The sequence below is a fragment of the Pogona vitticeps genome, chromosome 1 (assembly GCF_051106095.1).
Source record: "Pogona vitticeps strain Pit_001003342236 chromosome 1, PviZW2.1, whole genome shotgun sequence".
NCBI lineage: Eukaryota > Metazoa > Chordata > Lepidosauria > Squamata > Agamidae > Pogona > Pogona vitticeps.
The window spans coordinates 50110405-50128238 of NC_135783.1; the positions used below are offsets into that span (position 1 = coordinate 50110405).

Here is a 17834-nt window from a genome sequence, read left to right on the forward strand (position 1 = left end):
GCTGGATAACTCAGTGAGTTGGAGCACCTGGCTGTGGAACCAGGGGTCTGGAGTAGAGACGGGCATGAACTGAACTATAAATGAGAAAAACTGATAGATTGAGCTGATTTGTGGTTCGGTTTATGACCCAATTTGGGCATTGTGTTTGGCTGAAGCAAAATGAAATGCTTAACGTTTTTCCCTTTGATGCTTTATTTTGCTTCGGCAAAACAGATGCCCACCTGTTGCCTTCCCACTGCCCCCACTTCCTCCCTCATTGCTTCAGGAGGTATAATAGAAACAGATGAATGTGGCTACATCCATGAAGGGTGTTTCCTTTTGACTATTTTACAGTGCTCCACGTTGTAAAAAACACTGTAAATCATAGGATTATACAATGTCTGCAATCTTCTTGCACAGTTCCACATCAGCAATAGCAAACCCCTGATGATTAAAAGATTCCTTTAGTGATTTCAGGGTACATAAGAGACTGTTGCATTGTGTACTAGTTGTGTTGACCCTAAAATTGCCTTTAATGAACAATTATTTGCTGTTGCTACTGACCTTATTTTTTTTATGCACACAAAACTACGGCAGGATTTCAGTCATTATTTAGGTATGTACAATATATAACATTATACTGTACTATATTGTGCATTTATATTGATATCAAACTGTTTTGAAACACTTATCACTTCTTGAACATTTGTCCTAATTTTACAATATTGTCAAATAAACACAGGTATTCTGTACACCATGAGAGGAAAGCAAGAATAAGTCAACATTCAATCTTAAATTTGGATTTCAGTAGAATTTACTAGTGAATTTTCTGGTTTTTTTTAAAAACTTCATAGTCTGTTGTGTGCCCACTACATTTTTATAAACTCCCCCCTTCGCTGATTTCAGGGTTTGTGAGGCATACATTTTGCAAATGGCTGAAGGAGGACATTTGTTTATTGATTTTTAGGTCACATGTTTTATCCAATTTTCATTGTAGAAGTTGAAAGAACAGCCTTCTCCAAGGGGTTTTTACAACTCATATCCATTATGAAAACATTCCCAAATCTTTTTTTTTTTTTTTTTTTGAGAATAAGGCGAAGATAAGTGGCTACCTTCCTTGCAACTGTATGCCATATGCAGCATGCCTGACACCATTGAAGCAGATAGATATGGGATAAATGCCCATGGGCCTCATGGTGTGGCAGCTTTTGGTGTTGCCAAGCATTGTAACTTTGGCATAACTGAAGGATGTAACTTTATTTTCCTTTAATATTTCTGCCAGGTCAAGTGCCCCTGAAATTGATTCTGTTTCAGACAGGGAAGTTTCCACCGTTCTTCTCCATACTCCAGTTCACAGGAGATGGTAGACCCTGTGTCCACCTTCTTTGCCTTCATCCTCACTACATCTGCTCAAATTTGTGTGGTGAAAATTCTGTCCTGGAGCCTTTTTTTTTCATGGCAAACTTTTGGGAGCCTTGGGACAATGAGGCAGTGAGATCAGGGAGAGAGGAGGAGAAGGCCTTTAATAGTCAAAACTCACTTCTGGATCACTGGCCTATATTTATACAACAGGATTTTGCCTCTTGTTTGGAATTGACGGTGCCATTATGATTTGGCCTGGATTTGCTTTTTCCCCAGACTCTCCTCTAGCTTGTCCTTTCTCCTTTGGTACCAAATAAAATGTTGAGCAGAGATTGTCTTCCTGGAAGGAGAACAGGATACATCACAGATGCTGTTGTATCAGCAAGTAAAATATTGCCAACATTTTGGTTTACTGCAGAGGTTAGAGAAGTTAATTATTTATTTCTTCATTCATTTCTTTATGAATTCCATAAATTCTCTGTCCAGCACAATAATTGTCATATTGGATGTGAGACTGCAGGAGTTATCATCCAAAACAGTAACTAAAACACTCCAGCTTCCCCCCCGTATGGATGTGCCCTGATATTTCTCTTTTTGCCAGCCTTTTTTTAAAAAAATCGCACATAAACATAATAAGTTAAATATTAACATAAGAAATATGTGAAATGTGCGTACAAGAAATGTACATAAAATTCTTCTGTAAAAGATTAATTTTACTGTATGACCTGCACTGAGTTTTATTCAAGGTCCAGAGCAAATAAATATCCTGAATTTTTAAAGCCAAAAAGCTCATGTTACCGAGTTGTCCAAGAATACTAAATCAGGAAGTGCTTCGGTGTACTATTATTATTCCCAGATGAGGCCTGGAGTGTTTCTAATCTGTATAGTTTCAGTCTGTGCACTGTATGCTCCATCCTGCCAGTTAAAGATTAAGCAATACTTGTTGGTAGAAGTGATGAAGCCATATATTATTACAAGTCAAAGCGCACACTGGTTGCTAGCTAGCGTGCGAATTCTTGTAAGTCAGCATTGCTTCCTTCTCTGAAAAATCCTTTATTGAGCAAGAAAAAGGGGGAGGGAACACCAGACCGTGCAATACTTTACTCACACAGAACTGCAATCTGTCCCTTTTAAAGGGGCCCAGGAGAAGACAGCCAGCCAGAGGAAACCATGGCTATAGAAAGGAGTAAATTTTTGGAGGAAATAAACAAGATGCTTGCTGAAAATCAAGACAGCAAGAATGAGGAGCTGATGTTTACTTACAGAGGTGTCCTGTATCCGAGCCGCCTCTGCAGTGCCAAAACCTTTGAAGCTCTGGAAGGCATGGAGGCGAGGAAGGAGGACATGCTGGTAGCAACTTACCCAAAGTGTGGTGAGTCTCCCTCCCTTCTTTTGAAAATGATTTTAAAAGGGAAATGATTTTAGTATCAGTTCAGAAGACAGAAAAGGTTGTGGGATTTGTTTGTGGTTTTGGGTTTCAGTCTCCAGAACCCCTGAGCCTGTGGTCATGGCGGCTGAGGGATTCTGGGAAATGCCGTCCAAATTAAAGTAATGTATCCAAACTCTATCTATTTGACTGGTTGTTGATTTGATCCAATATCTGTTCAGAGTCCATCCCTGGCACTGCCCTTCTCAATACCTTGAGAAAAACAGACAAATAAACCCCAGAAAACCATCAAAATGTGGGAGGGAGGCCAGGGCATCTGTCAAACAGTCCCTGTGGAGGAGGTGGTGGTATACTGGCCACAGTTGACAGGGTTGAAGCCTTTGGTTTTTTGGAATAGGAGGGACTATGATATCATCTGCCATCCTTTAGAAGCTTCCCTGTTTGCTCTGAACTTAGCTCCAGTCCTCATAATAGCTGCTGTATTGTCTCTAGAGGAATGTGTTTTCTCAAGAACAGTACAATGTTGCAAGCTATTCCTTTTATAAGATAAAGTATTTGAGGATGGTTTTGGTTTTGAATGGGTACAGTGGGGTCTTGACTTGAGAACTTAATCCATATTGGAAGGCGGTTCTCAAGTCAAAAAGTCTGTAGGTCAAGTCTCCATTGACCTACAGTGCATTGAAAACCGATTAATCCCATAACAGGCCGTTTTTGTTCCATTTTGTTTTTCTTCTGGTCTGTAAGTCGATTCTCCGGCTGCAAGTCAAACCTAAATTTTGCGGCCAGAGAAGTCTGTAACTCAAAAAGTCTGTAAGTCAAGCTGTCTGTAAGTCAAGGGTCCACTGTAATTAATTCACCTTGCCTACATGTATGGCTATGGATCAATCCATCTGCCTGCATTTTGGAATTCTTCTTATGAGAGGATGTCACCATTTCCAACTCCCCAATAATTTATCTTGTTTTTTTTCCATGTATAATTCCATAATAATACACACACACACACACACACACACACACACACACACACACACACACACACACACACACACATTCATACATGTACCCCTTTATTAGTATTTTTACTGCATTATTTCCCTCCCCTACCCTCTTCACCTGAATCCTACTCACTTGGTGAGAACTTTAAAAACTTACAGCTAAAACCAAAATAGCTATAGCCGCTGATGGGGGAATCTTCCCAGTCGTTAATAGTATTTCATGGACCAATAATACCTATACAGTATGCTTTGGGGAGCCCAATTCTGTTAACATCATTTACTGTATAAACAATACTGATCCTTGAGAAATAAATCAACATGGTTCTTCCCACTTGCTGTGGGTAACTTTGTTATTTTTCCCTGGACTGCTACCTGTCATATTTTGGAAGACCATACTCTAACTGAGACTCCTTGCAGGTCTTTTGAAGGTTTATAGTTTGCCCTGCAGCTGCCAAGAGAGGGCATATTATAGGTCTATATCAGACAGCCTTATTGATGCCAGCAAAGATTGTAAGTGGTGCGTGTTCTGGAGGTTTGTTAACAGTGATTAACCTAATTTTGTTAAATACCTGGTCCCAAAACCATCCAACTTGCTACACGCCCACCATAGGTGCTGAAAATACCCAACTGCCTTACAACCCTCCAACATTGTGATGATGTTGCAGAGTTTATGTGGTTGTCAAGCAAAGAGAGACAGTGGTCCCAGGATGTAAAAAAGGGTATCAATACTTTATTCAAAGATAAGCCCAATGCATTTCGGCTATTGGACTTTTAGCCTTCTTCAGGGGCTATAATATAATAAATAAAACAGAAAGAGCACATATATGAGCTATTCATTTGACTGGGACAACATATAAGACATTTTTAAAAAAACATTTTTTGCTAGCATAAATACATTAATATAATTGTCATAGTTTAGTAAAGGTAAAGGTTCCACTTGACATTTAGTCCAGTCATGTCTGACTCTAGGGTGCGGTGCTCATCCCCGTCTCCAAACCATAGAGCCAGCGTTTGTCTGTAGACAGTTTCCATGGTCATGTGGCCAGCGCGACTAGACATGGAACACTGTTACCTTTCCACCAAAGTAGTACCTATTTATCTACTTGCATTTTTACATGCTTTCGAACTGCTAGGTTGGCAGGAGCTGGGACAAGTGATGGGGGCCCACTCCGTCATGTGGATTTGATCTTATGACTGCTGGTCTTTTGACCTTGCAGCACAGAGGCTTCTGCGGTTTAATCTGCAGCGCCACCACATCATAGTTTACATTAAGTATTAAAAATGATTTACAGGAAGAGTAACAATTCCTTATAAGTAAACTTGAGAAGTTAGGTTACATATCGCTGATGTTATGCTTATGTAGAATCTGTCTCTGAGGATATTATTGTGGACAATCTCTCACTCCTTTTCGGATAAATGGTGCCATGGTGGCAAAAGAAGAACAGTTTTATAACAAAGGACTGCACAAGGTCGAACTAGAGTGTTAGCCTTCCTTGGCTAATTAGCTTTCGAAAAAGTATCTGAGGGAAATAATATGAAACTACAGCAAGGGAATATAGTCTATCGCTTCATTGAGACCAGAAGGAGATAAAGAATTTAACCTTAAACCTCGTCCCAGAAATATCCAACTTGCTACATGCCCACCGAAGGTGCTGAAAAGACCCAACTGCCTTACAACCCCTCCAACATTGTGGTGATGTTGCAGAGTTTATGTGGGACATCTGGAGTTATGTGCCAGTTTTGGAGCTATATTGGAGTATTAATTTATGGAGAACAGTCTGAGTTTGTATTGCTTTCCCTCAAACACACCTTTGATTGTTACTATTTTTTTTTACTTTAGCTTCTGGAAGTACATCTGGGATAAACTCTTCTGCATACAGTATATGGGGAGTCAGACTTACTTGGGGCACCCCAGTTATTGCCAGAGGTGGCAGCCCCAGGCTGGCAGGAAGTCAAGAAGGGACCAGAACATGGCATGTGGGAGGATGTGGGTAATCACAAGGGGATTCCTTCAGTGTGGGCTTCCTCTTGGCCCAAGGGGAAGGATTTCTCCCTGCCCACCTTCCATTGGCCAGTGGGAGAACTTGGGAGTAGGTTGACCAGAGGGCATCAGTTGGCTCTTACAGGTATTATGGGGCTCATTTACTTTGTCACAACTTCATTGGCAATTTGGGACAATGGGGTTGGATTCAGATGGCATGAGGGTGGCAAGCAAGAGCCTATCATTGGCATCCTCTCCCACTCACTCCTCCCTTTACAGTCCATCCCTCCAAACTTGGTTTGACCCAAAGTTTCATTTGCCATTGCATCCAATGGCTTTAGAAAAGCCCATCCAGGATTTACAGGGAAAGCACAAATTCCTGGTTTGCTCCTTAGTTGTTTCCATTCTGTACCTCACAATCCCAAGACTCCCTCCCCCCTACTCATTTAGGAAATGGTCAAATAGTTTGGCATGACCTCTGAACCAGATGGTAGTTACACGTTTGGCAAGTAAGTGCAAGATACCTTATCAGCCCATGGCTAAAGACCTGCAGAGAGACTGGCGTGCATCCTCTCCACTGACTGTAGTGAACAGAAGTGGCCTCTTGTCTTCAGACAGCTGATGTTCCTGAAATCCACATGGGACTCGTTTACTTTTATGTTGCAATCCAAAAGTAAAAGAAGTGATACCTCTACTTAGTGCACAGAAAAATCAAACATTAAACACAAGCCTTCGTGAATAAAATTCATTTCCTCAAGCTCAGCTAGAAAAATTATGAATGAACATCCCAAGATGGTCCTGGCAGAGATGATTTGCCAGGCATGTTTCTTAAGGTGAGTTGAGAGTTGGTTTCAACCATTTGGGGGAAGGTTGCTGTTAAATGCCTCAAAATTGGTGACATTTATGTTGCAGGTACCAACTGGGCACTACAGATTTTAAATGACATCTTAGCTGCACATTATGAGGATTTTCAAATGCCACTGACTATCCCAATGCTAGAGTTTGGAGCTCCAGAAAAATTTCAGGTCAGAATGAATGTAATGTTTGTTTATTGAATGCTCATATTTCTATGTTTAGTTTACGATGGTTGTTGTTAGTGTTACGTGCTTCTAAGTTGCATCCCATCTGTACAGACTCTTTGAATGGGTGACTTCTAAAACGCCCTGTCCTTAACAAACCTGCTTGGCCCGTGCAAACTCAAGGCTAGGGCTTTTTTTTAATGAAATCCATCAATCTCATACTCGGTCTTCCGCATTACCAGTTGCCTTCTACCTTTCCTAGTAATACTGTCTTTTCCCTGTGAATCTTCTTTTCTTATTATATGCCCAAAGTGAGACAGTCTCCATTTCATCATTTTTGCTTCTCGAGAGAGTTCAAACTTGTTTTGATCTCAGACATATATTTGTCTCTCTGGTGGTTCATCCTGTAAAACTGCACGTATGCATCATCACATTATATTGTATACATATTTGTATTCCTATACTGTTACTGTCTAACATAGTGCTAGATTTCTTGAACCTTCACCCCAGCACTAGAATATTTTTAAGTAGATCTGGTATCCAAGCAAATATTTTTGTCTTTCGATCCTAAATGCTTTACTTAGAATCTCCATAGATTTCAGTAGAATTTACTTCCACATTGGCACCTTATTCATGCATGGAACAACACAAGGAGCTGCTATATGCCAAAAAGAAGTGCATACATAGAACTTTCTCTCCATTAAAGGGAATGCAGCAATACACGCAAGGTTACGGACAGGGAACCTTCATGTGGACATTAGTAACCCACGGGTGTCCCACAAAAATGTAAGACCTGAGTCAAAATTCAGCAACTATATACATGTGTCATCTCTTGCTTCAGCAGTATCTGTGCTCCTTTTTGTGATAAAAGCAGTGCTATTCACTAATTCCTAAATATCTAAGAGAAACCATAGTACAGTACTTTCAATGCTGAGAAAACAATGACATTTAAAAATGGTGATTCAGTTCACCAAAGTGGAAACATTTGAATATAGTTGTCTTCTAGTGCCCAGATACCAACACTTCAAAGTCAGAATTTGATAAAATGCAAGCAAAATATATGGATTATATGGAATATACGGATTCATTAGCAGTAGCGTACTATGATGGCTTTTTGTACATGTGTGGTCTGTATTTTGGCCATTTTGAAGGCATGTTGTATCACCTTGCCTGCTTTGTTTAATATGTACTGTCACTCTGAGAAAGGCTCCATGAGCAAGGGTTTCATACCAATGAGGAGGAACCCAAGCATTAAGCTATGTGCCTTGAGGGCTCTGATGTCCATAATCAGTCCACCATCCTAGTTCTTTGGCCCACCAATTCCACTTGTTTAAAATAAGCCTAGATCATTGTGTTTGTCAGGCACATGTGTGACTTTGCACACATATGATGCAAACTAACTCATCTGAGGGAAGTAATTGGTTACGAACAATTTATAGAGCAGTAGTCTACATTTGACTTCATTTTCATTCCAGCAAATTAAAGACCAGCCTTCTCCACGGATTTTTTCAACTCATCTCCATTATGATAACATCCCCAAATCTTTTATTGAGAATCAAGTAAAGGTAAGTGGCTACCTTCTTTGCAACTGATATTGCTTGTCTTTAAGTAGTAAATAATAGACCTTTTGTTATCAGTAAACAAATGGTGGGTCTATGGTATCCTCTGTGTAACTCCATGCTGTCATTTCCTTTCCCTGGAAGTTCTGTCCCAGGTAAGGTGATTCTACTCTAGCCAGTTGTTTCACATTAGCCAGATCACAGGATATAGTGGATTTTCTTGCTTTCTTGCATTCTTCTTCACAACGTATTTCCAAACATCAGCTGGAAATTTCCTTTTCAGACTCAAATATGACAATAAGGCTCCTGAACAGGAAATAAAACTGATCCCAAAGCCTCCCCAGTAGGAAATGTTGGGAAGAAACAAATCTGCTCCAGTGAGATTCCTGCCTTTCTTTTCCCTTCCTCACCTTTCAGTAGGATATGTGGGGATACAGGTCTCACTGATTTTTAATAGACCAGTGGACTGAACACTCTTGACACCAGACACTGCTGTGTGCTGAGGAAAGCATCTACCTCGTAAAACTATTAATTTGGTTTTAATTTTACTAAAATTGGCTGTTCTTAGTGGTTGAACTAAATTTTAATCCCAACTCTGATGGAGGCTTGCCATGCTTCTGTGTTACCTTGTTTTCCCTAGCCAAATAAGACATTGTTTGAGTTTCAAAAGGGGGAGATTAGGAGGATGCAGAGTACTTGGCAGCCATTTGTTTAAAGAGGTGAGTGATAAATTCCAGATACAACCTCCCTCCCAAAAGCTTTTTGCAGACTGCATCCATAGCCTTCTAATAAGCTAACCTGGCCTGAACAACAGCCATGAAACTTTGGGACTTTAACAAAAACATATATTTCTTGGAACAACCCTCACGAACTTGATCCACAGTGTGTGGAAGTTGAATTATCACTGAAAGCTCGTTGTTTCCTGTTTGATTGTTTTAATGATCTAATAAAGGTATCAGGTGCTTTTGCATTTGTATTGTTTTGGAGACCACATGGCTTTTTTCTGATATTTCCACTGTAGTTTACAGTAGTGTGAGAATTTTAGCATATAAATAACTCATGTCACTGGATGTCAATAGTTGCTTTAATCCACAACATCAAATATATCTCTTGTCATTATTTTAATAGATTCTGGTGATATTTCGAAATCCCAAAGATGCTGCTGTATCTTACTACCATTTTTACAACAAAAACCCTTTGCTTCCAACTACCAGCTCCTGGGATGACTTCTTTCAAAAGTTTATGAGTGGTGAAGGTAGGTGAGATATTTATTTATTGTTATTTATTTATTTCATTTATACCCCGCCTATCTGGTCTGCACTGCCCACATCAGATAGAATCCAGAGTTAGCCATGCTTAGTGTGGATTTATATGTTGTAATGACTAAATTAATCCTTATTGGCTGAAATTCTCTTGATTAGCACAGTAAGTCACAACTAGAGTAGGTTCATTGAATCAATGGAGATTTGGTGAATCACATCCTGTGTAAGTGTCACTGATTCAATGGGTCTGTGCTAGTAGCAACTCCTTATGCTAAGCAACAGGATTTCAGCCACTGATTCTTTAGGTTGCAAACCTTCTGATTCTATACATGCTTATATGGTAGTAAATCTGATTACTTTAAACAGGTCTTGCTTCTGAGTTTACTCACCTGAGACTTTGCTGAAGTGTCTAAGCATAACTATTGTATTTTTGGTTCCGTAAGATGCACTTCCCCCCAAAAAAGTAGGGAGAAAAGTGTGTGCATTTTATGGAGTGAATACTGTAAAACACAGCTGCTGGTGTGAGCGCTCCCCCACCCCTTCACACATGCACCTGCGAACTCCTGCGCAAGTGCAGGGGGGGTACCCTGCCTTCCTCAGAGGTTCAGCCGGTCCACGGTCCTAAAAAAGTTGGGGAGTGCTGCTTTGAATCACGGGAGCCTTGCCCCAAAGAGGACTCTTCTTCCCACAGTGCAAAGAGTCGGCAGCGAGTTGTTTCTGGGCCATGTGACCCCATAGGAATTGCAATCTCTTTTCCGCCTGCCATTTTACTCCTCTCAGTGAAAAGGCACCCGTAGAGAGACTCCAACTCCAACAATGCTGGGCTTGTTATTGTGGTGGCCCGGCCCCCTGAAGACTCCTCTTGGTTTTTAAAGATGGCGGCTGCAGCTGCGGGAGGAGGAGAAGGAGGAACAGGAGCAGGAGGAGGTGGCCACTTCCCTGGGCAGCCTGGCGGGTGCCACATGCAGGGCCCAGGAGCTGGGAGTCATGTGTGGGTCTTGCTCCTGGTGCCGTGCTTGCTACTGTGGACCGCCTCAGGGGAAAGCAATTGGGCACAGTGGTGGCAGGGGACACCACCGTGGGGAGCCTCCTGAGCCTCAGCCAGAGCTGGTGTTGCCTGGAGCAAGGAACGGCTGGTGAGGTTTCTTGCAGCGGATGCTGGCATTTGGCACTTTGGAGGTGGTAGAGGAGGAGAGGCAGTGGTGGCAGCAGCAGCTGGAGCATTAGGGGAGCCTCTCTGCCTTTGCACCAGTAATGTGGGGTCTTCCCCATCTCAGCCCACCCCTTCCCAAAGAGGGTCTGCTGTTGAAGCCCTCAGGTTGTATGGGGGCCAAGCAGCAGCCACTGCCAGCCAGGAAAGCAGAGCAGAGCAGAAGGCAGCGGAACGGGTGTCCAGGCAAGCTTCCTTTTCATGCAGGCAATGAGGCAGATAGTTTCCAGAAAACTAGAGTACTCAAACCTTTAAGTCTCTCCAATTGTTAATGACAGTGGTGATGGTTCTTAATTTTTATAGTTTATTAAATATTTTATTACACTATTTGGTTCGGAATATTTTTTTCCTGTTTTCCTCCTCTAAAAATTAGGTGCATCTTATAGTCAGATGTGTCTTATGGAGCGAAAAATGCAGTAAGATGGATTCAGCCCCAGGGGTGAAAACAGACAGAAACAGCTATGTCCTACTATATATCATTGGCAAAGTGCTATTCTTAAATTGAAACTGGTGTCATTATTTTATGCCTGTATTTGATGTATTCTATTTGCCTTTCATTTCAGTTGGTTGGAAATCTTACTTTGATCATGCTCTTGTTTGGGACAAACATATGGATGAAGTCAACGTCAAGATCATGACATTTGAAGAGCTGAAAGAAGTAAGCATTTTCAGAAACGGAGAGTTGGTGTTAACACACTCATTTTTCTGATACTTGCTATAGAGAATGAATTTTCTGTCTATCATTAAAGTGCGATTCAAAGCGAGTTCTTACTCAGGCCTGTGAAACGACATCACTTTTTCTGATCTCTGTCTCTGTCCTCCCTTTCTGCTACTAGAATCTCTTGAAGAGACTGAATCTCTTTCCCCCAAAATTTGGAAATCCTTCCCCATGAAATAATCATCATTATCACCATCATCTTAGAACGGCAGAGCTTGAAGGGACACTATGGAAAGTTAGCCAAGCTTTTTCACTCCTGGTCTTCTGACACAATGTGATTTGAATGTGAATTTGTTTGACAGTGTTTCTGATTGTTCCAGTATTTTGGCATCATCATCATTAGCAGCAGCAGCACTGGCATTGCTGGTGTACAACTGTAAACCAATACTAAAAATTAGTATTCAAGACCTAAAAATGTGCAAATGAGATTATGTCTTTGCAAAATCACTGATTTTTGAATTTCAGGAAGCAAATTAGCACCTGTTGGCAGTCATTTTAATTTGGTAACCAAAGATGGTAAGGTTGGTGTTTGACTGAACCTAAGGTTGGTTTTTGTATACAGGCTGCCCTCATCCCTAGGAATTCATTCTTAAATGAATTAAGATGGGACTTTGAGTAAATACAAACTTAGCAGGTGTGGTGTGTGAAATTCTGCCAGCTCTACCAATTATTTCATATATTTTTAAACTGAGGAGAGTTTTTTTTTAAAGAAGTGTGAATTTAGCATGACAGACTGAAGATTAAAGAATTTCTAATAAATGATAAATGAAAATATTTGTTTTTCTGTAAATTTAAGTTTGAATAACAAATGGAAAGTTAGATGCAGATGCCTTGCACCTAACCTTTTCTGTGAATAAGATTCATCTTCTTTAAATCCCATATATCTATCCTCCATTCACAACATCTGACTATACACTTGGAACAGAGTTCAGAATATTACATACTAAAAGGCATTTGTTGTGCTGCTAATTACTTTTCCACACCAGGTTGCTGTTACCATCATTATTGATCTGATCATGCAAATAATTGGTTGTGGTGCCCGTTATTAACACAGTATATTGTTACTAATGACAGTACTTAAGAGCCACCAAGTCAAATTTGACTTATAGTGACTCTTTTCACAGTTTCCTAGTTACAGAGTAGAGATGGGGGTATTTGTATTCATATATGGATATGAATATCCCCGCAAAGGTGACGATAACAAGGGTCCAGCCCCATGGGGCTGGACGGTCCGGTCCACTCACCGATCCACCACTGCTGTGGACACCGCAGTTCTTCCAATGGCTCTGGAAATCGCAATCGGCTAGCCACTCCTGGCAGGAGGCGCGAGGACAAGCGTTGCTGCAAGATTGAAGAGTGGCTCACAGATTGCGATCTGCACAGCCATTGGAAGAATCGTGGCATCTGCAGCAGCGGTGGATCAGTGAGTGGACTGTCCAGCTCCATGGGGCTGGACCCTCATTAGTGCCACCTGTGCAGGGATATTCGTATTCATATACAAATACGAATAACCCCATCTCTATTATAGAGTAGTGAGAAACAGTCTATGATTCTGTCCTTTTAGGAGCATCCTGGGAAAGTGCAGCTTGCCCAAGGCTATGCAGGCTGGTTCTTGTTTCTGGAGACACACGGGAATCAAGCTCCTAACTTCTAGCTCTGCAGTCAAGTATCCATTAACTCACTACCAGCAGAAAAATTACAGGGGAGTACGCTTTGTTTCCTTGTAGTGAAACACTGAAAAGCAAGTATTAGAATAAGAAGTCGTGTCAGTACATGAAAAACAAGGAATGATGGGAACTGCAGCCCAACAACCAGAGATGCCCACACAAAGCTAAACTCTCCACTTACCTTCATGTACCTACTTATTTTTCCATATGAGATGCACATATTTAATGTCGACAAGTATACACATCCATGAATATATTTATTCAAGTTCCTGGCCTGCTCTATCCATGACACTTGGGAGAAACTGTAACATAAAAACCCACTCAAAGTACTAGATACATGTATGGAGTAATTATTAACATTTCTGTGTTACTATTTGCAGAATCTTCATGAAGGAGTCAAACAAATTGCTGATTTTTATGAATTTCCTCTGCCTGAAGAGAAGATCCAGTCTATTGCAGAAAAAGCTACCTTCCAAACAATGAAAAGTGAAGCCCCTGAAAAAATTGGTGCATTTGCTCCCATCATTTTCAGGAAAGGTACTATATTATTCAGAGAAACAATATCATTTTGACATACAGTACTAAAGTGAATATGCAGCAACTTAAAAAACACAGGAGCCCTCTAGTGGAAGTATATATTGTTAGAAACACACTGTGATTGCAATATTTTTGACCCAACTGCAGTCTTCCTCACTTCATTACATACATAGAAAAACAAGTGCAGAGGGAATCCTTTAAAAGGCTCTTAAATACCTCTTTCCTTTTGTTGCTAGAAAACTCTCTTGGCCCTGGGAGATCTTACACCATTCATGATTTAATTATACAGTAATTTTGATTTTAAGTTTACCCATATCACACAGGCCAAGTGAGGCACATGCGTTCTATCCAAGCATTAAGTTTTAACTAGTTGTCATGTATACTAAGTGAAACATACAATGAAATGTATCAACATAAGTCATGCAGAACTGATACATCTAGTGTAATGTCTACTCAGAGGTTCCACTGAGTATAGTGGAACTTACATTCTGATAGATGATACATATTTGTATAATTTAAGTACTCCGTAATATACTTCTGAAAATGCCACCAAATTAAATTCCAAGCCTAAACTTTCCTTTTTATTTTCTATGACTTAGAGAACTGACAAAATTAGCACAGTTTAAGGACTCTGTTCTACATAGAGTTCTGTGTTTAATTGTTACTCAGTTTGGAATTTTTTAAAACCGTGTATCATTTTAGCTTATGTATAAGATCCAAGGCAGGAAAGTCGATTTCAGAATTAAACATGTTTATACTATACAGAAATTATAATCTGCCCGACATCCAGAGGCTGGAATCCTGTTGCTTAGCATAATAAATTGCATTAGATTTATCTAATGCATTTTGATCCTTTTTAGTAGGCCCATTGAATTGGTAGGGATTTAGGGAGTCAACGCCTCCGTAATTTCCAGGGATTCAAATAGCCCTAATCAAGTTGTTTTACCTTACTGACTTACTACAGTTAGTAACAACTAAAGGAAGGCCATTAAAGTATAATGAAATTACCATTTTTACACACACACACACACACACACACACACACACACACACACACACACACACACACACACACACACACACACACACAGAGATATTTTTCCTCCTCTCCACTGCAAAAGAACAAGTTTTGTTTTTCTTTTGTTTTGGTCTATCTCAGGGAAGTTGAGCATCGGAGAGATTGATTTTTGCATGCAAAATAAACATCTACAACAAGCACAGAAACAGAAGCACAGAATGGACTGTTTGTGTCTATCTGACTAATCAGTTTGTCTTTTCAAACCTGCTGGGCATATTTATTTCACTTCATAAACTCAGGCAGTGGCAAAAATCCCTTGACATTCCTATCATTGGTGCAACTTTCGGTTCCTTGCTTTGTTCACACACGGGCTGTGTTTTGTTTCAGGGAGGAGCTTAGAATCTATCTGAGTCACCTCTGGCTTTCCCAGACCACCGGGACTCATTCAGCTGCTCCCATAGAGACATGTCCAGGCAAAAGACCTTGAGAAAAAGCTATTTATTTCCAGGCATCTGGGGACCCAAGGTGGACAACTGTTCTAGTGGAACCTGTACGTACGTACATATGTACACAAACACACACACACACACACACACACACACACACACGTTTTGTGCCCTAATGTTTCCATCTCTAATACAAAACTCCTAACACTTATATTCTTATTACGTCCTTACTTAAGTGCCTAATTAATTATGTGACAACGTGGAATGCTATACTACATCCCCACCTAAAAGCTCCACTGGCCGCCAATGAACTTCCAAGCAGAATTCATGGTGTTGGGTCTTGCCTATAAAGCCCTACAGGGCTTCCGATCAACATACCTCAAGGAGCACACCTCCCTTTCTCAGCCTGGTTGAGTGTTAAGATAATCAGGACAGACATTTCCCTCGGTCCTGCTCTTGAACTCTCTCCCAAGCGGAGACAAGGCTGGCCCCATCCTTGCGGTCCTTCTGCAAGCAGGCGGAGACCATTCTCTCCCTGCCCGAGTGACTGCCTGCCCGAGTGTGTTTTGGTGTTGCTTATGATTTTTGTATGGCATTTCTTTGATCCTTTTTAGTATTTGTATGCTCACTGTTGTTGGTTTTAAATAATTAAATAAACTGATGGGCTACGCAGTGTGATCAGGGTTTACTTCTGAAAAGAGTTGTAGAACTGAACTGTAAAGCATTAATAGAATATGTTAGTAATAACATTCCAAAATAACACACTGAATAGTTGAGTCTCTCTATAGGGAGACACAAATACAGTAATATATTTTTCATTGTTTCTGTCCAGGTGTAGTGGGTGACTGGAAGACTTTGTTCACTGAAGCTCAGAGCCAAGAAATGGATGCAAAATTTGAAGAGTGTTTAGCAGGAACAAAATTGGGTACAAAGTTAAAGTATGATAAATACTGCAAGTTCTAAATCTGGAGTCATGGGACAAAGGCCTTCTTCAGATATACAGTTTCAAAATAAAGTCTATGAGTGGTGTAGGCACCTATGTACTTGTGAATGAAACTGCATATGTTATGGGGATGAATATTAATTTTCTCAGTGTCCTCACTAAAGGTTAACAAATCCTAGTGTTTTTCTTTAACATCTATGGACTCAAAATTCTTCACATTTTAACTGGGGAAAAATTTTGAAATTAACATGTACTGTATATAGCTAACTAACTGGCACTTAGGAGTATCAATAAATCACTCAGAGACATATGTAGGAGAAAGAATAAAAAGTTTAATTACTTACGGTTTTGGACAGATCAACAGCAAACAAACAACTGCCACCAACCCAGGAATGAGACTGAAAAAGAGAACTCAGCAGAGAGGTGTGAGCCATGCCACCACTACCTCTTTCCTTCATGTGGGAGGAAGAAGGAAGTTGCCCCTATCTTAAGTTGGAAGCTGCAGCTGAGGTAGATGTGGGGCGCTGTCATTGTCAGTGCCATGAGGAGCTGCTAGACATGTCATTGGGAAGGATGCTCTCTAGGGTTGCTGAAGTGGGAGCTAACTACCAGGGGCCATGTTGACGTGTTGGCCAGGCTGGTATTCCCACACAGAATCCAGAGTACTGCCACCAGCCAAGCCATGGATCAGGGCCAGTCACTCAAAGCCTGTGAGGAAGAAAGGACAAAAGATGGTGTGCCATCCCCTCCCATCCGAAAGCCTGAAAGAGATTCTGAAGAAACTTTGTATATGATAGACCTGAGGGCAGGAATAGAGGACTTAAATGTGCAGTCAAAGAAAAGCCTGGGAAAGGAGAGAAGGCTAGAGATGGTGGTTTTCATGGGACAAGAGGGATATAAAGAGGGAACGGCTATTGGAGGAGTGGCTGTGGAATGCTGGCAGGAGCAGAGGAAGAGAAGAGGGAAGAAGAAGGCTGGGAAGAGATTATCAAAGAAGGCCTGTGGACCAAGGAATGGGTACATTTGAGGTTCCCTTAGGAAGTGGCTGAGGCAGAGAGGTGGGAGAAAAAGGCACAAAAGCCACCTTATTGGGGTGAAACTGCAGAAAGAGAAAGGGGGAAAAAAAGAGTATTTTGAGAGTTAGGCCAGTAACCCCAAGGCTTGGAAATGTCTGTCTTCCCATGGGATTAACTGTGGGAGGAGGCAACTCCACCTGTCATTGCAAGGACCCGGGCAAGAGAGTGTGGGAACCTGGAATCAAATGGGTGTTCCATCTGTAAACATGAACTCAGAACAAAGAACCCCCATTCTATGGGGGCGACATGTTGTCCCCCTTTCCAAGTTATGTCAACCCTTCAGAAAAGGATGTTGAGACTTTGGGTAAAGGACTTTCCACTCCATGAGTGGACATCTTGAAAGAAAAGGCAGTTAACGTTGAGTTACCTCCTGTTACATTTTCATTGAATAAAAACGTTGGCTTGAAACTCAAGGGGAGCCTGACACCTTGATTGAGGGAACTGAATCTAAGGTGGGAGTGGTCTTTCCAGGACCTCACAGTAGCAGAGAGGTGGGGCTCTCATTGAAATCAATGACTGGTAGGACTGACTAGTTAGTGCTAGATGGAAAGGCAATCACCCCAGCCCAGGGGTTTCCAACCTTTTTCAAGTTGTGTCCCCTTTATAATAACCAAGTTACCTGTGGACCCCCCCCCCCACACACAAAATGTTTGCATAAAAAAGCATTTTCAATAG

At 41.0% G+C, this 17834-nt stretch overlaps 1 protein-coding gene across 3 annotated transcripts; it reads left to right on the forward strand.

Moving 5' to 3' along the window:
* The first annotated feature begins 2246 nt into the window (after positions 1-2246).
* LOC110083939 (sulfotransferase 6B1) lies at positions 2247-16393 on the forward strand. Of its 3 annotated transcripts, none has more exons than XM_020802854.3 (7): positions 2247-2713; positions 6617-6729; positions 8199-8288; positions 9411-9537; positions 11318-11412; positions 13520-13676; positions 15973-16393. In XM_020802854.3, the coding sequence occupies exons 1-7, from the start codon at positions 2512-2514 to the stop codon at positions 16101-16103; spliced, it is 915 nt and encodes a 304-aa protein (XP_020658513.3). In that variant the 5' UTR covers positions 2247-2511; the 3' UTR covers positions 16104-16393. The 3 variants fall into 3 exon arrangements, with proteins under 3 accessions (XP_020658513.3, XP_072848577.2, XP_072848583.2); XM_072992476.2 differs by lacking the exon at positions 15973-16393 and adding an exon at positions 14836-15102 and having other exon boundaries at positions 2372-2713; XM_072992482.2 differs by lacking the exon at positions 15973-16393 and adding an exon at positions 15082-15234 and having other exon boundaries at positions 2373-2713.
* The last annotated feature ends 1441 nt before the right edge of the window (positions 16394-17834 follow it).

Bases quoted from the DNA above. Each gene is read 5' to 3' on its own strand.
- LOC110083939 (XM_020802854.3), top strand. From the start codon at position 2,512: ATGGCTATAGAAAGGAGTAAATTTTTGGAGGAAATAAACAAGATGCTT. The intron at 6,730-8,198 runs GTCAGAATGAAT...TTTTCATTCCAG, and splicing joins GAGCTCCAGAAAAATTTCAG to CAAATTAAAGACCAGCCTTC. The intron at 8,289-9,410 runs GTAAGTGGCTAC...TTATTTTAATAG, and splicing joins TTATTGAGAATCAAGTAAAG to ATTCTGGTGATATTTCGAAA.